This window comes from Nerophis lumbriciformis, linkage group LG17 (assembly GCF_033978685.3).
Source record: "Nerophis lumbriciformis linkage group LG17, RoL_Nlum_v2.1, whole genome shotgun sequence".
Classification (NCBI taxonomy): Eukaryota; Metazoa; Chordata; class Actinopteri; order Syngnathiformes; family Syngnathidae; genus Nerophis; species Nerophis lumbriciformis.
In genome coordinates, this window is record NC_084564.2 from 7,560,001 (window position 1) to 7,583,061 (window position 23,061).

Here is a 23,061-nt window from a genome sequence, read left to right on the forward strand (position 1 = left end):
TGAATTGAAAAAAAACAAAACGATTTTGAATCGAATCGTGACCCAAAGAATCGATATTGAATCGAATCGTGGGACACCCAAAGATTCACAGCCCTAGTATATATATATTGTGTATAAATATATTGTGTATAAATATATTGTGTATATGTGTGTGTGTGTGTGTGTGTGTGTGTATATATATATATATATATATATGGGTGTTCATTCCGCGCAAGGACCTCATCAGCCATCTTTGCACACACAAGTCAACGTGAAGTCACCTGGTCATCTTCGAAAACGAAGAACGAACATATACATATACAGTATAATAGTTAAAAACATAAAAACTATAGTAGTTAATAACATAAAATCTATAATAGTTAATAACATAAAAACTATAGTAGTTAATAACATAAAAACTATAATAGTTAATAACATACACTATTATAGTTAATAACATAAAAACTATAGAAATTAATAACATTAAAACTATAATTATTAATGACATAAAAACTATAATAGTTAATAACATAAAATCTATAATAGTTAATAACATAAAATCTATTATAGTTAATAACATAAAAACTATAATAGTTCATAACAAACACTATTATAGTTAATAACATACAAACTATAGTAGTTAATAACATAAAAACAATAATAGTTAATAACATAAAAACTATAGTAGTTAATAACATAAAAACTATAATAGTTAATAACATACACTATTATAGTTAATAACATAAAAACTATAGAAATTAATAACATTAAAACTATAATTATTAATGACATAAAAACTATAATAGTTAATAACATAAAATCTATAATAGTTAATAACATAAAATCTATTATAGTTAATAACATAAAAACTATAGTAATTAATATAAAAACTATAATAGTTAACAACATAACTATAATAGTTAGTAACAAACACTATTATAGTTAATAACATAAAAACTATAATAGTTAATAACATTTTTTTTAAATAGTTAATAGCATACAAACTATAATAGTTAATAACATAAAAACTATAATAGTTAAAAACATACACTATTATAGTTAATAACATAAAAACTATAGAAATTAATAACATTAAAACTATAATTATTAATGACATAAAAACTATAATAGTTAATAACATAAAATCTATAATAGTTAATAACATAAAATCTATTATAGTTAATAACATAAAAACTATAGTAATTCATATAAAAACTATAATAGTTAACAACATAACTATAATAGTTAGTAACAAACACTATTATAGTTAATAACATAAAAACTATAATAGTTAATAACATTTTTTTTAAATAGTTAATAGCATACAAACTATAATAGTTAATAACATAAAAACTATAATAGTTAAAAACATAAAAACTATAATAGTTAATAACATAAAAACTATAATAGTTAAAAACATAAAAACTCTAATAGTTAACAACATAAAAACTATAATAGTTAATAACAAAAAACTATTATAGTTAATAACATACAAACTATAGTAGTTAATAACATAAAAACAATAATAGTTAATAACATAAAAACTATAATAGTTAATAACAAACACTATAATAGTTAATAACATAAAAATGATAATAGTTAATAACAACACTATTATAGTTAATAACATAAAAACTATAATAGTTAATAACAAACACTATAATAGTTAATAACATGAACACTATTATAGTTAATAACATACAAACTATAGTAGTTAATAACATAAAAACAATAATAGTTAATAACATAAAAACTATAATAGTTAATAACATAAACACTATAGTAATTAATATAAAAACTATAATAGTTAACAACATAACTATAATAGTTAGTAACAAACACTATTATAGTTAATAACATAAAAACTATAATAGTTAATAACAATTTTTTTTAAATAGTTAATAGCATACAAACTATAATAGTTAATAACATAAAAACTATAATAGTTAAAAACATAAAAACTATAATAGTTAATAACATAAAAACTATAATAGTTAAAAACATAAAAACTCTAATAGTTAACAACATAAAAACTATAATAGTTAATAACAAAAAACTATACTAGTTAATAACATAAAAACTAGAATAGTTAACATAAAAACTATAATAGTTAACAACATAAAAACTATAATAGTTAATAACAAACACTATAATAGTTAATAACATAAAAACGATAATAGTTAATAACAACACTATTATAGTTAATAACATAAAAACTATAATAGTTAATAACAAACACTATAATAGTTAATAACATAAATAAATGTCAGTATGATTGAATAACTAGGAGAAAACCTTTCACAGGTTTGCTGCTCAACATTGAAATCTTCCTTTCGATCCTTGGACCTGTCTCCTCCCACATGTATCTTTTTGTACACATGACAAAAGTTGTTTATGAAAGAATATTGGATCCCAGTCAGTCATTGATATTTATCAAGTTGTGTTCACGGTAAATCTGCCTTCTTCTCCTTGTGGCTGATAATTGGTCAGGGGTCAAGGGTCAGCTGCAGAATGCAAGATTTAAAACTAAAACATGAACAAAAGAGCTCTTTAAAAGTGGTAGGATGCAATATTTGCAACACTGCAGTTACATTTGCTGTAATAAAAATATGCAGAGTTTATTTTGCAGCATTTCCTAACACAAAATAATTGAAGCCAAAAGAAGCAGACTCTTTTAATACTTGGTCACGTGTCACCGCCTAGTGGCCGCTAGTGGACATTGCAGGGCATTAGTTGCATCATACAAAACATGGTACATACTGTATGTGTGTTGTTATCATCATTATGACTACTGTGTTTTATTATCATTATGACTAGAGTGTATTATTATCATTATGACTAGTGTGCATTTTTATTATCATTATGACTAGTGTGTATTATTATCATTATTATGACTAATGTATTATTATCATTATGACTAGTGAGTATTATTATTATTATGACTAATGTGTATTATTATTATTATGACTAGTGTGTATTATTATCATTATGACTACTATGTAGTATTATCATTATGACTAGTGTGTATTATTATCATCATTATGACTACTATGTAGTATTATCATTATGACTAGTGTGTATTATTATCATCATTATGACTACTGTGTAGTATTATCATTATGACTAGTGTGTATTATTATCAACATTATGACTAGTGTGTGTTGTTATCATCATTATGACTACTGTGTATTATCATTATGACTAGTGTGTATTATTATCATCATTGTGACTAGTGTATATTATTATCATCATTATGACTAGTTTGTATTATTATCATCATTATGACTAGTGTGTATTATTATCATCATCATTATGACTAGTGTGTATTATTATTATGACTCGTGTGTACTACTATGACTATACGAAGAGACTAAGCAGTACAAATGTAGACAAAGAAAGGACATGTCATGGTCACAAATAGAACACACACATTCTTGAAGAGTAAATATGAAATATAATATAAATGACATAAGTATTTTCACAAAGTACAGATGAAATATACAAATAAAGAGAAATATTCCTAAAGCTTGAACTCCAGTCTGACCACTGACTTGCACCTACTTCCTGTTTGCTCAGGCGTGATTGGCTGCAGTCACAAGTCCCGCCCACTTGAAGTGCAGTAACAAAACATGAATACTGAATTATCCTTCAACTTGCTCTTTTCAGGAGATGCACTTGGGACGCACCTTGGGGAAGAGCTGCAAGATAGAAATATCACTTTAATTTTTTCTCTGCAAACAACAAGTTATCATTTTACAACGTGACAACATGATAAAAAAATGACAACATGATATTTATAAGATATGAGCGTGTGCATCTCCTATTTATGACATATGAGCGTGTGCATCTCCTATTTATGACATATGACCATGTGGCTCTCCTATTTATGACATATGAGCGTGTGCATCTCCTATTTATGACATATGAGCGTGTGCATCTCCTACTTATGACATATGAGCGTGTGCATCTCCTATTTATAACATATGACCATGTGCATCTCCTATTTATGACATATGACCGTGTGCCTCTCCTATTTATGACATATGACCGTTTGCATCTCCTATTTATAACATATGACCATGTGCATCTCCTATTTATGACATATGAGCGTGTGCATCTCCTATTTATGACATAGGAGCGTGTGCATCTCCTATTTATAACATATGACCATGTGCATCTCCTATTTATGACATATGACCGTGTGCCTCTCCTATTTATGACATATGACCGTTTGCATCTCCTATTTATAACATATGACCATGTGCATCTCCTATTTATGACATATGAGCGTGTGCATCTCCTATTTATGACATATGACCATGTGCATCTCCTATTTATAACATATGACCGTGTGCATCTCCTATTTATGACATATGAGCGTGTGCATCTCCTATTTATGACATATGAGCGTGTGCATCTCCTATTTATGACATATGACCATGTGCATCTCCTATTTATAACATATGACCGTTTGCATCTCCTATTTATGACATATGAGCGTGTGCATCTCCTATTTATGACATATGAGCGTGTGCATCTCCTATTTATAACATATGACCATGTGCATCTCCTATTTATGACATATGAGCGTGTGCATCTCCTATTTATGACATATGACCATGTGGCTCTCCTATTTATGACATATGAGCGTGTGCATCTCCTATTTATGACATATGAGCGTGTGCATCTCCTATTTATGACATATGAGCGTGTGCATCTCCTATTTATGACATATGACCGTTTGCATCTCCTATTTATGACATATGAAGATGTGGCTCTCCTATTTATGACATATGAGCGTGTGCATCTCCTATTTATAACATATGACCATGTACATCTCCTATTTATGACATATGACCGTGTGCCTCTCCTATTTATGACATATGACCGTTTGCATCTCCTATTTATGACATATGAGCGTGTGCATCTCCTATTTATGACATATGAGCGTGTGCATCTCCTATTTATAACATATGAGCGTGTGCATCTCCTATTTATAACATATGACCGTTTGCATCTCCTATTTCTGACATATGAGCGTGTGCATCTCCTATTTATGACATATGAGCGTGTGCATCTCCTATTTATGACATATGACCGTGTGCCTCTCCTATTTATGACATATGACCGTTTGCATCTCCTATTTATGACATATGAGCGTGTGCATCTCCTATTTATGACATATGAGCGTGTGCATCTCCTATTTATGACATATGACCATGTGGCTCTCCTATTTATGACATATGACCGTTTGCATCTCCTATTTATGACATATGAGCGTGTGCATCTCCTATTTATGACATATGAGCGTGTGCATCTCCTATTTATGACATATGACCGTGTGCATCTCCTATTTATGACATATGACCGTTTGCATCTCCTATTTATGACATATGAGCGTGTGCATCTCCTATTTATGACATATGAGCGTGTGCATCTCCTATTTATGACATATGACCATGTGGCTCTCCTATTTATGACATATGAGCGTGTGCATCTCCTATTTATGACATATGAGCGTGTGCATCTCCTATTTATAACATATGACCGTGTGCCTCTCCTATTTATGACATATGACCGTTTGCATCTCCTATTTATGACATATGAGCGTGTGCATCTCCTATTTATGACATATGAGCGTGTGCATCTCCTATTCATACCTGCCAACTACTCCGGTTTTCCCGTAATTAGTACGGTTTTCATCAACCTATTCCGGGTTACTGTTGCAGTGATAAAAAATACGGTTTTTCATTAATTAAATTTTTTTTTTTTTTTTAAAGTTTTATTCACGAAATCGCGTAACAACAATGACAATCGACACTGCTTCCCGTAACTTCCTATCGAGCCATTCCGAATGCCATGCGCGAGGCTATTTATAGCACCGCTGCCAAGCACGAGGCCATTGTTTCCAAACGAGCGAACGATCATGGAATCAGCCGGAGAAAAATCGCATACGAGTCTTAAACCGAAAAGAAAACTGCAGTCATTCCGTGAAGAATATTCAAAAGCCTATCCGGGAATAATTATCCGTTCCAAAAAGGGTGAAAATTACGCGAATTGCACCTTGTGCAGACAAGATTTTTCGATCGGACACGGAGGAATTAGCGATGTAAAAGACCACGTTGGGACAAAAAACACAAGTCTAATGCCGTTGCTAGCGATACAAGTGGAAAACTTTCAACGTTTTTCGTCGCCCAAACAGATTCTTTGGATGTGATGAATGCCGAAGTTTTATTTACGGAGGCAATAATTGAGCAAACAAAAAGGTAATGACACCAATGTTATCTATTGGAATTGTTTAGTACTGTTATACTGTTAAAAGTGTTTATACTATTTATGCTTTCAAGTCCAAGTTGAAGAAATCTTGTTAAATGTTGACAGCATAACTACCAAAATACAGAAGTATGTCCTTAATATTTTTGCAGTGCTATTTCTGTTGAAAAGTTAAAATGATTACATTAGAGATGTGATGTGCCACTTTTCAAGTGTCTGATGGCTTAAATTAATTTTCATTAATTTTTCATATTTTGAATTCTTTTGAAAGGCTTACAAAAAAACTACATTTGAATTGTAATTCCATGCTATTGACAGGACTATTAATTTTAATGAAGTTAGCTTACCATGTTTACAGTATGATAATTGTGATAGAAATGTGAATTTTAGGCACAGAATATTTTTTACAATTGAACAAGGCAGTAGATTATACAAGCTTGGACAGAAAGTTAATAATGACACCATTTTTTTTTTTAATGGAATTGTTTAGTACTGTTTTACCATTTGTTTCCTGTAAAAAGTGTTTATACTGTTTATACTTTCAATTAACAAATTGAAGTCTTGTGAAAGGTTGACAGGATAACTGGCATTAACTGTCAAAATAATTTCAAACTATTGAAGTTAGCTTACAGAATAAACATGTCAATCAACCCATATGATTTTTGCTGTAATATTTTTGTTTTGAAAAGTCACTGTGACTGATAGAAAAGTGATGGTTTTAGCAACATTTTAATCTGTCTGAATGCTAATTATCATTTTGCGTCGGGGGGCGAAGCCTGAACCCCCCACCAGGACTTTGTCCTGGACCTACCGGGGCCTGCGGCCCCTGGACCCTGGCTACTAGGTTTTTCTGATTTCAAAAGTTGGCAGGTATGCCTATTTATGACATATGAGCGTGTGCATCTCTTATTTATAACATATTACCATGTGCATATCCTATTTATGACATGAGCATGTGCATCTCCTATTTATGACATATGAGCGTGTGGCTCTCCTATTTATGACATATGAGCGTGTGCATCACCTATTTATGACATATGAGCGTGTGCATTTCCTATTTATGACATATGACCGTGTGCATCTCCTATTTATAACATATGACCATGTGCATCTCCTATTTATGACATATGACCGTGTGCATCTCCTATTTATGACATATGAGCGTGTGCATCTCCTATTTATAACATATGACCATGTGCATCTCCTATTTATGACATATGAGCATGTGCATCTCCTGTTTATGACATATGAGCATGTGCATCTCCTATTTATGACATATGAGCGTGTGCATCTCCTATTTATAACATATGACCATGTGCATCTCCTATTTATGACATATGAGCATGTGCATCTCCTATTTATGACATATGAGCGTGTGCATCTCCTATTTATGACATATGACCATGTGCATCTCCTATTTATAACATATGACCGTGTGCATCTCCTATTTATGACATATGAGCGTGTGCATCTCCTATTTATGACATATGAGCGTGTGCATCTCCTATTTATAACATATGACCGTGTGCATCTCCTATTTATGACATATGAGCATGTGCATCTCCTATTTATGACATATGAGCGTGTGCATCTCCTATTTATGACATATGACCATGTGCATCTCCTATTTATAACATATGACCGTGTGCATCTCCTATTTATGACATATGAGCGTGTGCATCTCCTATTTATGACATATGACCATGTGCATCTCCTATTTATAACATATGACCGTGTGCATCTCCTATTTATGACATATGAGCGTGTGCATCTCCTATTTATGACATATGTTGTTAGCGCCTCACCCCAAAGTAGTTGTTGGGCACGTAGCCCTCGCGGCCGCACAGCGACGCCCACCACCAGTCGGAGGCCTCCTTCTTCTGCAGGATGGTGACCATGTCGCCCTCTCGGAAGCCCAGCTCGTCGGGCGCTTGAGCCGGGTAGCTCCACAGAGCGTAGAGCACGCCGCTGTTCTCCATGCCCATGGCCTCCTCCACGCCTGACCATGCCAACAAATCAAATCATAGAGAATACATTCAATATTTTATATGATTTAATGATTGAATTGTTTGTTTTAACCAATTGGTTTTACGTGTAAAAGTCAGTGGGCGGGGCTAACAGCAATCTTTGTTGACATGGCGGCGAAGGTGAATACACTCCTACTTTTTGGTCAATGTTTTGCACCAGGGCTGTCACTGAGAAATGAAAGCATGCGGCGGCCATTTTGATCGTTTTGTTTTTCAAAACAACTCATATTGTACGATTTAGGCACCCCTCAATTTTGGCTAAGGTCAAAGGGGTCTCAGTCATTAAAGTGTTAAAAATAAGTCATATATTAATATTTGTTTTTCTTTCAGCTCTTAAATATCATTAAATAATCATAAAATCAAGAAATAATTCATTGATTAAATATTAAAATAAATAATTATATGATTAAATGTACATTAATTAAATGTACTGTGTGTGTGTATGAATGTGTTTGTGTGTGCGTGTGTGTGCGTGCATGTGCGCACGTGTGTGTGTTCATTAAATAAATAAATCATTAAATTATTAAACAGTTAATTCAATCATGTAATAAAGAAATAGTTAAATGATTCAATAATAATTAAACCAACAAATTATTAAATGGTCAAATAAATAATAAAATAAATGATCAAATTAAATGTTAATTTACATTAATTAAATGTACTTAATTCCATTAATAATAATTAAGGAAACATTTGAGTAATTATTTAAATATGCATCTCATTTGGTCCCATTTGACCCTTGAATGTATATCAATATACAATAGATCAATATATGATTGGACAGAGCAGGTGTGTGTGGGTGTGTGTGTGTGTGTGTGTGTGTGTGTGTGTGTGTGTAGTAGTAGCTTTACCTCTCAGGAAATTCTCGCACTCCTCAAAGCCAATGGCGTAAGGGTCGCACTTCTGGGCGGCGGTGGCGCCGTCGCTCTCCGTCATGGCCATGACCGCCGCGCCGTTTCTCACCAGGAACTCACACAAGGGGCGGTCGTTGCAGGAGGCGGCACAGTGGAGCGGAGTCCTGCCAAACAGCCAATGAGATCTTGTGTTTTCTTCACCAAGTACCACCATAATGACATACAGTAGTGTAGTAGACCTAAGCATTCATCAAGTACCACCATAATGACAACATTAAAATACAGTAGTGTAGTAGACCTAAGTATTCATTAAGTACCACCATAATGACAACATTAAATACATTAGTGTAGTAGACCTAAGTATTCATTAAGTACCACCGTAATGACAACATTAAAATACAGTAGTGTAGTAGACCTAAGCATTCATTAAGTACCACCATAATGACAACATTAAAATACAGTAGTGTAGTAGATCTAAGTATTCATTAAGTACCACCGTAATGACAACATTAAAATACAGTAGTGTAGTAGATCTAAGTATTCATTAAGTACCACCGTAATGACAACATTAAAATACAGTAGTGTAGTAGACCTAAGTATTCATTAAGTACAACCATAATGAAGTGTAGTAGACCTAAGCATTCATTAAGTACCACCATAATGACAACATTAAAATACAGTAGTGTAGTAGACCTAAGTATTCAACAAGTACCACCATAATGACAACGTTAAATACAGTAGTGTAGTAGACCTAAGTATTCATTAAGTACCACCATACTGGCAACATTAAAATACAGTAGTGTAGTAGAACTAAGTATTCATTAAGTACCACCATAATGACAACATTAAAATACAGTAGTGTAGTAGACCTAAGTATTCATTAAGTACCACCACAATGACAACATTAAAATACAGTAGTGTAGTAGACCTAAGTATTCATTAAGTACCACCATAATGACAACATTAAAATACAGTAGTGTAGTAGACCTAAGTATTCATTAAGTACCACCGTAATGACAACATTAAAATACAGTAGTGTAGTAGACCTAAGTATTCATTAAGTACCACCATAATGACAACATTAAAATACAGTAGTGTAGTAGACCTAAGTATTTATTAAGTACCACCATAATGACAACATTAAAATACAGTAGTGTAGTAGACCTAAGCATTCATTAAGTACCACCATAATGACAACATTAAAATACAGTAGCGCAGTAGACCTAAGTATTCATTAAGTACCACCATAATGACAACATTAATATACAGTAGTGTAGTAGACCTAAGTATTCATTAAGTACCACCATAATGACAAACTTTAAAATACAGTAGTGTAGTAGACCTAAGTATTCATTAAGTACCACCATAATGACAACATTAAAATACAGTAGTGTAGTAGACCTAAGCATTCATTAAGTACCACCACAATGACAACATTAAAATACAGTAGTATAGTAGATGTAAGTATTCATTAAGTACCACCATAATGACAACATTAAAATACAGTAGTGTAGTAGACCTAAGTATTCATTAAGTACCACCATAATGACAACATTAAAATACAGTAGTGTAGTAGACCTAAGCATTCATCAAGTACCACCATAATGACAACATTAAATACAGTAGTGTAGTAGACCTAAGTATTCATTAAGTACCACCATAATGACAACATTAAAATACAGTAGTGTAGTAGACCTAAGTATTCATTAAGTACCACCATAATGACAACATTAATATACAGTAGTGTAGTAGACCTAAGTATTCATTAAGTACCACCATAATGACAACATTAAAATACAGTAGTGTAGTAGACTTAAGTATTCATTAAGTACCACCATAATGACAACATTAAAATACAGTAGTGTAGTAGACCTAAGCATTCATTAAGTACCACCATAATGACAACATTAAAATACAGTAGCGCAGTAGACCTAAGTATTCATTAAGTACCACCATAATGACAACATTAAAATACAGTAGTGTAGTAGACCTAAGTATTCATCAAGTACCACCATAATGACAACATTAAATACAGTAGTGTAGTAGACCTAAGCATTCATCAAGTACCACCATAATGACAACATTAAATACAGTAGTGTAGTAGACCTAAGTATTCATTAAGTACCACCATAATGACAACATTAAAATACAGTAGTGTAGTAGACCTAAGCATTCATTAAGTACCACCATGACAACATTAAATACAGTAGTATAGTAGACCTAAGAATTCATTAAAAACAAGGCAGAGGTTTTATTAAAAAGTATCTCATTATTTGTGGACACTGTAACAATTGGAACAGTAACACTGTGTTTGAATATAGGAAAATAAAACATTGTACTTTCATCAAGTGATTATTTGGCGTACCACTAGATGGAACCACAGTATGAGAAACACTGGTGTGTTGTCAAGGCTACAAAAGCAGGACCGTTACCATCCGTGGCTGTCTGGTGAGCTGACGTTGGCCCCGATACGGACCAGGAAGTCCACCACCTTGTAATGGCCGCCGCAGATGGCGTTGTGAAGGGCGGTGATGCCCTCGTCGTTAGGCTGGCTCGGGTCTTGCATCTACAATTGGGGCAATTGCATTTATCAAGCCACTCCCTGGTTAGTAGATAGGATTAATGTTCTTAGTTGGGCCTCCACTTTGTGCCTGAATATATGTCATAGAAAACTGTTGGCGTCATAGCATTGTTAGCATTAGCAACAAGGCTAGCGGTAACTTTGTGGGAACATGTTAGGAAAGAGTCGGAATATAATAGAAGACCGTTGGGTGTTATAGCATTGTTAGCATTAGCAACAAGGCTAGCGGTAACTCTGTGGGAACATGTTAGGAAAGAGTCGGAATATAAGAGAAGACTGGCGTTATATCGTCTTTAGCATTAGCAACAGGGCTAGCAGCAACTTTGTGGGGACACGTTAGGAAACACTCGGAATATAATAGAAAACTGCTGTCATAGTATTGTTAGCTTTAGCAACAATTCTAGCGGTAAAGACTGTTTGCCATCATACTTGGATCTACTGTATTTTAATGTTATCATTATGGTGGTACTTAATGAATACTTAGGTCTACTACACTACTGCATTTTAATGTTGTCATAATGGTGGTACTTAATGAATACTTAGGTGTACTACACTACTGTATTTAAATGTTGTCATTATGGTGGTACTTAATGAATACTTAGGTCTACTACACTACTGTATTTTAATGTTGTCATTATGGTGGTACTTAATGAATACTAAGGTCTACTACACTACTGTATTTTAATGTTGTCATTATGGTGGTACTTAATGAATACTTAGGTCTACTACACTGCTGTATTTTAATCTTGTCATTATGGTGGTACTTAATGAATACTTAGGTCTACTACACTACTGTATTTTGTCATTGTGGTGGTACTTAATGAATACTTAGGTCTACTACACTACTGTATTTTAATGTTGTCATTATGGTGGTACTTAATGAATACTTAGGTCTACTACACTACTGTATTTTAATGTTGTCATTATGGTGGTACTTAATAAATACATAGGTCTACTACACTACTGTATTTAATGTTGTCATTATGGTGGTACTTAATGAATACTTAGGTCTACTACACTACTGTATTTTAATGTTGTCATTATGGTGGTACTTAATGAATACTTAGGTCTACTACACTACTGTATTTTAATGTTGTCATTATGGTGGTACTTAATGAATACTTAGGTCTACTACACTACTGTATTTTAATGTTGTCATTATGGTGGTACTTAATGAATACTTAGGTCTACTACACTACTGTATTTTAATGTTGTCAATATGGTTGGCACTTAATGAATACTTAGGTCTACTACACTACTGTATTTTAATGTTGTCAATATGGTTGGCACTTAATGAATACTTAGGTCTACTACACTACTGTATTTTAATGTTGTCATTATGTTGGTACTTAATGAATAGTTAGGTCTACTACACTACTGTATTTTAATGTTGTCATTATGATGGTACTTAATGAATACTTAGGTTTACTACACTACTGTATTTTAATGTTGTCATTATGGTGGTACTTAATGAATACTTAGGTCTACTACACTACTGTATTTTAATGTTGTCATTATGGTGGTACTTAATGAATACTTAGGTCTACTACACTACTGTATTTTAATGTTGTCATTATGGTGGTACTTAATGAATACTTTGGTCTACTACACTACTGTATTTTAATGTTGTCATTATGGTGGTACTTAATGAATACTTAGGTCTACTACACTACTGTATTTTAATGTTGTCATTATGGTGGTACTTAATGAATACTTAGGTCTACTACACTACTGTATTTTAATGTTGTCATTATGGTGGTACTTGATGAATACTTAGGTCTACTACACTACTGTATTTTAATGTTGTCAATATGGTGGCACTTAATGAATACTTAGGTCTACTACACTACTGTATTTTAATGTTGTCATTATGTTGGTACTTAATGAATACTTAGGTCTACTACACTACTGTATTTTAATGTCATTATGATGGTACTTAATGAATACTTAGGTTTACTACACTACTGTATTTTAATGTTGTCATTATGTTGGTACTTAATGAATACTTAGGTCTACTACACTACTGTATTTTAATGTTGTCATTATGGTGGTACTTAATGAATACTTAGGTCTACTACACTACTGTATTTTAATGTTGTCATTATGGTGGTACTTAATAAATACATAGGTCTACTACACTACTGTATTTAATGTTGTCATTATGGTGGTACTTAATGAATACTTAGGTCTACTACACTACTGTATTTTAATGTTGTCATTATGGTGGTACTTAATGAATACTTAGATCTACTACACTACTGTATTTTAGTGTTGTCATTATGGTGGTATAAGAGTTTGAATATAATAGAAGACTGTTTGCCATTATAGCATTGTTAGCATTAGCAACAAGGCTAGCAGCAACTTTGTGGGAACAAATTTGGAAAAGTCGGAATATAATAGAAGACTGTTTGGGGTTATAGCTTTGTTAGTTAGCATTCGCAACAGTGCTAGCAGCAACTTTGAGGGGACACGTTAGGAAAGAGTCGGAATATACTAGAAGACTGTTTGGCGTCATCGCATCGTTAGCATTAGCAACAGTGCTAGCGGCCAAAGTCTTTTACCTCCTGTACGGCTCGCTGCACCGTCTCCAGCTCGCCCACCAGCGCCCCGTCCAGCGCCAGGACCAGCGGGCTCAGGCGAGCTCGTCTCCCGGCCCCTTTGCGCTCCCGGTTGGACCGCCGCAGGATGGAATGGTAGTTCTGGAAAGGGAAACAGGACTTTGAGAGAAAATGTGGCAGGCGTGAGGAGGCAAGGACAGACAGAAAAGGTTGACAAGGGGGGATCTTCTCACTTTGTTGTCCAGGGGGGAAAGGGGCTGGGGGGCCTGTGGCGGAGGAAGAACGACGCCGTTGTCCTCGCCATCCGACGAGCTGCTACTCTCACTCCCCCGCTCGCCCTTGGGACGGCGGTTCTTGCGCTGGAACATCTTGTTGATGAGGTGCTTGTACTGGTTAGGCTCGTAGTGGGAGGCTTTCTTCAGGGGCCGCATCTGCTCCGCAGAGCCCCGCCGCTTCAGGGGCCGGGGGATCTCCGCCCGGAGGCGGAGCACCTCCTCCAGATCCGGGATCTCCTGGCTCTGGGCATCTGGGGCCACAACAGGCTGCAGCCTGGTAGGGCTGAGGGGCCGCGGAGGGGCCTGCATGCTCGGCTCGCCCTCTCTGATCATCGGCATGTGATAGACCAGGTCCAGTCGGCCCAGTTCTGCATCGATATCACCCGGGTTCAGTGCTGACAGGAGACATTTATCAATGGTCAGCCATTTTGAGCCTGTTGACGCTAAAGCTAAATAACGCTTCTAATGCTATTGCTAATGCTAATGCTACAGCATTAACATTTTGCAATTTAGTTTTGTCAGTCCCTCCAGGACTTTGTAGGCTTTTTTGTGCCAAAATACCAGACTTCGCAGCAGTTTTTTCAGAAAGTTGCGTAAAAAGTCAATATGTCTAACACTAGATTCGCATCGCCAATGAAAATTTGTTCTCAATTGTCTTACCCGGATAAATAAATGTTGAACAAAGATGTAAATACATGTCAACTAGGAAGTAAATATTGATTACCCAGAAGGCTTAGCGCTGTACACAGGAACACAAAGTAGGTGTAAACTACACGGGACAACGACGATATATTATTACATCTTGGAGGGACTGTCCTAAGACTTTAGAACCTGAATATGGTACTCTCAGTAACTTCTACCGTCGCTGTAAATCGCTGGTTGTCTCAGCTCGGGTGGCGGCGGCGGCGGCTGGATTCCCGCCTGCTTGAAGAAGTTCCGGGACACGCCGAGCTGGTAGGGTATCTCGCGGGGTTCCCCGGGCATCCCGGGGTGGTGGATGGCCATGGCGCCCCACTGAGGGTTCTGGAGACGCATGATGACGGAGAGCGGGATGGGCCTGCGCTGACGGGACTGAGCGGATGCGGGTGGGATGGAAATGCGGGAGATGATAGGCTGAGGGCTGTACTGGTGCAGCTGGGACGAGGATGCAATGTCGGGAGGTATGGCCACCCGAGTGTTCCGAGCGAGGGAACCGTGGGAAAACGGGGGCGGTTGAGAGCGAGGGGGATTCTGGGAAAGACACAAAGAGAAAATGGCACTTAGGAATGGGTACCGAAGTTGGTACTTTTATAGGCACCGACCGAAATCCGGCGGTATCGGGAAGAGTTGGAATATAATAGAAGACTGTTTGGCGTCATAGCATTGTTAGCATTAGCAACATGGCTAGCGACAACTTTGTGGGGACACATTAGAAAAGAGCCGGAATATAATAGAAGACTGTTTGGGGTTATAGCATTGTTAGCATTAGCAACAAAGCTAGCGGCAACTTTGTCGGGACACGTTCGGAAAGAGTCGGAATATAATAGAAGACAGTTTGGCGTCTTAGCATTGTTAGCATTAGCAACAAGGCTAGCAGTAACTTTATGGTGACACGTTAGGAAAGAGTCAGAATATAATAGAAGACAGTTTGGCGTCATAGCATTGTTAGCATTAGCAACAAGGCTAGCGGCAACTTTGTGGGGACACGTTCGGAAAGAGTCGGAATATAATAGAAGACAGTTTGGCGTCTTAGCATTGTTAGCATTAGCAACAAGGCTAGCAGTAACTTTATGGTGACACGTTAGGAAAGAGTCAGAATATAATAGAAGACAGTTTGGCGTCATAGCATTGTTAGCATTAGCAACAAGGCTAGCGGCAACTTTGTGGGGACACGTTCGGAAAGAGTCGGAATATAATAGAAGACAGTTTGGCGTCTTAGCATTGTTAGCATTAGCAACAAGGCTAGCAGTAACTTTATGGTGACACGTTAGGAAAGAGTCAGAATATAATAGAAGACAGTTTGGCGTCATAGCATTGTTAGCATTAGCAACAAGGCTAGCGGCAACTTTGTGTGCACACATTCAGAAAGAGTCGGAATATAATAGAAGACAGTTTGGCGTCATAGCATTGTTAGCATTAGCAACAAGGCTAGCGGCAACTTTGTGTGCACACATTCAGAAAGAGTCGGAATATAATAGAAGACTGTTTGGCGTCATAGCATTGTTAGCATTAGCAACAAGGCTAGCGGCAACTTTGTGTGCACACATTCAGAAAGAGTCGGAATATAATAGAAGACTGTTTGGCGTCATAGCATTGTTAGCATTAGCAACAAGGCTAGCGGCAACTTTATGGTGACACATTAGGAAAGAGTCAGAATATAATATAGGACAGTTTGGCGTCATAGCACTGTTAGCATTAGCAACAAGGCTAGCGGCAACGTTGTGGGAACACTTTAGGAAAGAGTCGGAATATAATAGAAGAATATTTGGTGTCATAACATTGTTAGTTTTAGCAACTTTGTGGGACATGTTCGGAAAGAGTTGGAATTTAAGACTGTTTGGGGCTACAGCGTTGTTAGCATTAGCAACTCTGCCAAAATTATGCTAATTCGCATTGGACTCGCCGTAGACAGGCTACTATTAGCATTAGCGATTTTACATGGCCATTTCAACACCTCCAAATTTGGTGAAGAAAACTACAACTGAGATGAATGTTACCATCAAACAGCTGGTGTGTAATAAGCACAACACTTGCAGTATAAACACTTTGTAGGGCGCAACATAGCACATTCAGCTTCCTGGAAAAAGCTACTTCCTAGTTAGACAAAGACGCACTGACATGACAGAACCAGCAGAGGAGAGAGGCGGCACACCTTTTTGAGGGTGGCTGCTGGAGAAGGGCCGTCCAGGTTGGACTCTCTCCAGTTGCTGTTTGGCAGCGAGGTTCTTACCCACTCGGTCTCTACAAGGCAAGCAGACGCAGTTAAACGTCTCGCCGCTTTCAGCCCTGCTGCAAAGAACCCGAGGACTAACTGTCATAGGTGTGGTGAGGCTTGCTCTCGTAGGACATGTCCAGATCTGTCTCGTTCCACTTGCCATGGCTCTTGTGCCTCTGCACACCTTCGTCTTGCCAAACAGGAAAAGAGAAAATATTATTTAATGTGCCCACATTCAGTTCTGGGTGGGTCAGCCCGCTTCAAAAAGTGTGGTTAAAAACCTGTTTGACTGCCGTGTGTGTGTGTGTGTGTGTGTGTGTGTGTGTGTGTGTGTGTGTGTGTGTGTGTGGGTGGGTGTGTGTGTGCTTGTGTGTGTGTTCCACTTTGATGACCAAAATGAGTTTTCCTCTGCGCCCCAGCAACCAAAAACTCGCCTCAAGCCAGTAGCGACTCCACCCTCTTGGGCAATCTGAAACCATGTTGTTATGTTGTGACATCGCACTGATTGGTTTCGAGAGAAGTGGACATGTTGGGTAAGTTCCTTACTCGAACATCTTCACCCAAGTCCGTTTCAACCAGTCAACACTACGGACCTTTCTGACTGGACTCTGGCACAAGCTTAATGTGTCGTACAATCAGGGAGATAGTGCCTCTTAACTATAACCACCCCTTTGCATAGTTTAATCCACAAAATCATTCTTGCATGATAAACGATAGGCAGAAAAACTCAAAATAATCCACAAAATTCACCTTGCATGATAAAAAAAATTATAAGAAAGACTCAAAATAATCTACAAAGTCCACTTTGCATGATAAAAGTTGGGCAGAAAGACTAAGTAATCCACCTTGCATGATAAAAGATAAGCAGAACGACTCAAAAGTATCCAGTAAATCCACCTTGCATGATAAAAGATAAGCAGAAATTCTCTAAATAATCCACAAAGTCCACTTTGCATGACAAAAAATAAGCAGAAAGACTCAAAATAATCCACAAAATCCTCCTCGCATGATAAAAAAAATAAGCAGAAAGACTCAAAATGATCCACAAATCCCACCTTGCATGACAAAAGATAGAGACTCAAAATAATCCACAAAGTCCACCTTCCATGATAAAAGATAAGCAGAAAGACTCAAAATAATCCACAAAATCCAATTTGCGTGATAAAAGATAAAGACTCAAAATAATCCACAAAGTTCACCTTGTACATGTAAATAGCTTCCTAGCAGTTTAGACCTCAGGACACTGGGTTAGGGTTAGGGTCCATTGAAACGTGTTGTGGAAATAAAGGACATCAACATAAACAACATGAACATGTTCATGTACAAAATAAACAGCATGAACAAAATAAACAACATAAACAACATGGACAACATAAACAACATAGACAACATAAACAACATGGACAACATACAAAACATGAACAACACAAACATGAACTATATAAACAACATGAACAACATGAAGATATTCATGTACAACATAAACAACATGTCTGTGTACAACATGAACAACATGAACAACATAAACAACATGAACAATATAAACAACATGAACGACATAAACAACATGAACATGAACAACATGTAAAACATAAACATGTACAACATGAACAACATGTACAACATGAACAACATGTAAAACATAAACAACATGAACATGTTCATGTACAAAATAAACAGCATGAACAAAATAAACAGCATAAACAACATGGACAACATAAACAACATAGACAACATGGACAACATAAACAACATGAACAACATGAACATGTTCATGTACAACATAAAAAACATGAACAACACAAACATGAACTATATAAACAACATGAAGATATTCATGTACAACATAAACATGTCTGTGTACAACATAAACAACATGAACAACATAAACAACATGAACAATATAAACATAAACAACATGAACGACATAAACAACACGAAGATAAACAACATGAACATGAACAACATAAACAACATGAACATGTACAACATGAACAACATGTACAACATAAATAACATGAACAACATGTACAACATGAACATGTACAACATGAACAACATGTACAACATAAATAACATGAACAACATGTACAACATAAACAACATGTAAAACATAAACAACATGTACAACAAACAACATGAACAACACAAACATGAACAATATAAACAACATAAACAACATGAAGATGTTCATGTACAACATAAACAACATGTACAACATGTACAGCATGTACAACATAAACAACATGAACAACATGTACAACATGTACAACATGTAAAACATGAACAACACAAACAACATGAACATGTACAACATAAACAACATGAACAACATAAACACCATGTACAACAAACAACATAAACAACATGTCTGTGTACAACATAAACAACATGAACAACATAAACAACATAAACAACATGAACAACATAAACAACATGAACATGTACAACATGGACAACATAAACAACATGGACAACATAAACAACATGAACAACATGAACATGTACAACATGGACAACATAAACAACATGGACAACATAAACAACATGAACAACATGAACGACATGAACAACAAACATCACTCACCAGACTTCCTGGAGACAAACTGTCTCTGGAGCGTGTCGGCTGGGGATTGCTGAAAAGATAAAGGGGAGGGGCATCTGTCGGCCCTCGGCGACCTGCGACCCACCTGCCCGCCGTCGTAGGGGCTCAGGCGGGAGATGGGGGCGGGGCCAGGGGAGAGACTCCTCTCCGTGCCGCCCAGCGAGCCGCGGGGGCTCCTGTCATAGTGCGCCGGCAAGCTGCGCCTGGGGCTGCCAGGCGACTGTTTGGGGCTCATCTGGCGGTACGAGAGGCTGTCGGGGACGCCCCTGGGGTGGGGGGAGTGCGCCCTGCTGATCTTCGGGGAGGAGAGCGGGCTGACGGAGGACGCCGGGGTGGTTGGTGCACTTTTGCTGATGGAGCCCTTTGGGTCCATCTGGTGGAGGCTTGCTGTGCTGGGCGTGTGAGGAACTAGGGCGGGGCTGACGTTACTCCAACTACCAGACGCCCGCTGTGGGGGGACCTGCACACACGACACACCAATAACCAAGACCTGCTTCTTCTGGGCGGACTCAGGGTCAGAGTCTGCTAGGCACCCGCTGCTCGGTGAGAAGAGCGTCGTATGCTTTCTTGTCAGAGGCAGCAATAGTCTCCGATAACACAAGAAATAGTCGCCCTTTTGTCTATAGAGGGGACTAAATATTCGACGCTGATCCCTCATGCTACGTCTTCTTATGCTCTGGCAGACCAGGTGTACATAAGTGGTGTTAAGAAGCACAGCGCCAACTACTGTCCAGTTGTATCCTGTTTTCTTACACTTCTGAGTATCAGTCATTTCAGTTTCAGTATCAGTCAATCCACTTTGCATTACAACAAATTAAGCGGAAAGACTCAAAATAATGCACTAAATTCACCTTGCATGTTAAAAAATGAGCAGAAAGACTCAAACTAATTCAAAACATCCACCTTGCATGATAATAAAATAAGCAGAAAGACTCAAAATAATCTACAAAATCCACTTTGCATGATAAAAAATAAGCAGAAAGACTCAAAATAATCCACAAAATGTTCCTTGCATTCTAGCAAAAAAAGACTCCAACTAATCCAAAAAATGTACCTTGCGTGATAGAAAATAAGCAGAAAGACTCAAACTAATCCACAAAATGTACCTTGCGTGATAGAAAATAACCAGAATGACTCAAAACAATCCACTAAATCCACCTGGCATCCTAACGGATAAGCAACTACACTCAAAATATTCCCCAATGTCGACCTTGCATAATAAAAGATAAGCAGAAAGACTCAAAATAATCCACAAAATACACCTTTCATGATACGAAATAAGCAGAAAGACTCAAAATAATCCACAAAATGTTCCTTGCATTCTAGCAAAAAAAGACTCCAACTAATCCACAAAATGTACCTTGCGTGATAGAAAATAAGCAGAATGACTCAAAACAATCCACTAAATCCACCTGGCATCCTAACGGATAAGCAACTACACTCAAAATATTCCCCAAAGTCGACCTTGCATAATAAAAGATAAGCAGAAAGACTCAAAATAATCCACAAAATACACCTTTCATGATACGAAATAAGCAGAAAGACTCAAAATAATCCACAAAATGTTCCTTGCATTCTAGCAAAAAAAGACTCCAACTAATCCAAAAAATGTACCTTGCGTGATAGAAAATAAGCAGAAAGACTCAAACTAATCCACAAAATGTACCTTGCGTGATAGAAAATAAGCAGAATGACTCAAAACAATCCACTAAATCCACCTGGCATCCTAACGGATAAGCAACTACACTCAAAATATTCCCCAAAGTCGACCTTGCATAATAAAAGATAAGCAGAAAGACTCAAAATAATCCACAAAATACACCTTTCATGATACGAAATAAGCAGAAAGACTCAAAGTAATCCACAAAATGTACCTTGCATGATAGATAATAAGCAGAAAGACTAAAAAATAATCCACAAAAGGTACCTTGCATGATAGAAAATAATCAAAAAGACTCAAAATAAACCACAAAATCCACCTGGCATCATAAAAGATAAGCAACACCACTTAAAATATTCCACAAAATGTACCTTGCATGACAGATAATAAGCAGAAAGACTCAAAATAATCCGCAAAATTCACCTTGCATGATAAAAATTAAGCAGAAAGACTCAAAATAATCCACCAAGTCCATCCATCCATCCTTTCATTTTCTACCGCTTGTCCCTTTTGGGGTCGCGGGGGGTGCTGGAGCCTATCTCAGCTGCATTCGGGCGGAAGGCGGAGTACACCCTGGACAAGTCGCCACCTCATCTGTATGATAAAAAACGCGTGCTGACAAGGAGCAGAGGGCGGGAGCACATTACACCAGTTTTAAAGTCGCCGCATTGGCTGCCCGTCCGCTATTATGAAGTTCTATTGTTACTTTTTAAAAAATGTCTTCAAGGCCATTCGCCTTCTTATCTATCTGACCTGCTTTAATGTATCTGGCACCGGCCTGGCAGCTTTACCAAATACCAGAACAAAGAACCCCGGAGAGGTGCCAAAATAAAGTACCTGACCCCTAGTTGGCGTCTCTTTGACTTTGAAGGTGGACTTCCTGTGAGGAATGAGAATGACGAGCATGTGAGCGCACCTGTGTGTTCTTGTGCAGCAGGGTGTTGAACTCTTTGGACAACTCGTCCGCCGTGGCCAGCGATGCGTTCAGGTCGTCGTTGATGGTCTGGACTGGAGAGGGCGACATGACAGTTAGCGCAGGAAGGAAGCAACGAGAGGCGGCATCTAGCGGCGCTTACACAGCATGTTGCTGTCGTAGCTGGGCTGGAAAGTCATGTCTGCGATGTCGGCCTCCTGGAAAACAAAAGTGAGTCAAACTAGTTAAGCTTTCACACCCTTTTGGTCTCGGAGCTGCTGGGATCAAACAATCTGCGCTGACTCGGCGGGGCCCCTTTTTACACGCCGTCTTTCCAGTTTTCTGACTCATCTTTTTGTGATAACAAGCTCAACTTTGACAGTCGAAACTCCTGGCACCTGAATCAGGTGCGAGCGCTCCTC

At 37.0% G+C, this 23,061-nt stretch overlaps 1 protein-coding gene across 3 annotated transcripts in view; it reads right to left on the reverse strand.

Moving 5' to 3' along the window:
* Positions 1 to 3,410: 3,410 nt before the first annotated feature.
* Positions 3,411 to 23,061, reverse strand: part of ppp1r13l (protein phosphatase 1, regulatory subunit 13 like) — a 46,822-nt gene continuing 27,171 nt past the window's right edge. For 2 of the 3 annotated variants that reach the window (XM_061972358.1, XM_061972357.1), the window contains 12 exons: positions 22,803 to 22,857; positions 22,643 to 22,734; positions 20,049 to 20,526; positions 17,559 to 17,651; positions 17,399 to 17,487; positions 15,408 to 15,777; positions 14,506 to 14,942; positions 14,276 to 14,431; positions 11,566 to 11,699; positions 9,131 to 9,297; positions 8,058 to 8,251; positions 3,411 to 3,677 (listed from right to left, as the gene is read on the reverse strand). In XM_061972358.1, the coding sequence (XP_061828342.1) occupies positions 3,642 to 3,677; positions 8,058 to 8,251; positions 9,131 to 9,297; positions 11,566 to 11,699; positions 14,276 to 14,431; positions 14,506 to 14,942; positions 15,408 to 15,777; positions 17,399 to 17,487; positions 17,559 to 17,651; positions 20,049 to 20,526; positions 22,643 to 22,734; positions 22,803 to 22,839 (2,283 nt within the window). In that variant the 5' untranslated portion in view covers positions 22,840 to 22,857 and the 3' untranslated portion in view covers positions 3,411 to 3,641. The remainder of the gene's footprint in view (positions 3,678 to 8,057; positions 8,252 to 9,130; positions 9,298 to 11,565; positions 11,700 to 14,275; positions 14,432 to 14,505; positions 14,943 to 15,407; positions 15,778 to 17,398; positions 17,488 to 17,558; positions 17,652 to 20,048; positions 20,527 to 22,642; positions 22,735 to 22,802; positions 22,858 to 23,061) is intronic. The other variant, XM_061972359.1, reaches the window with a different exon arrangement.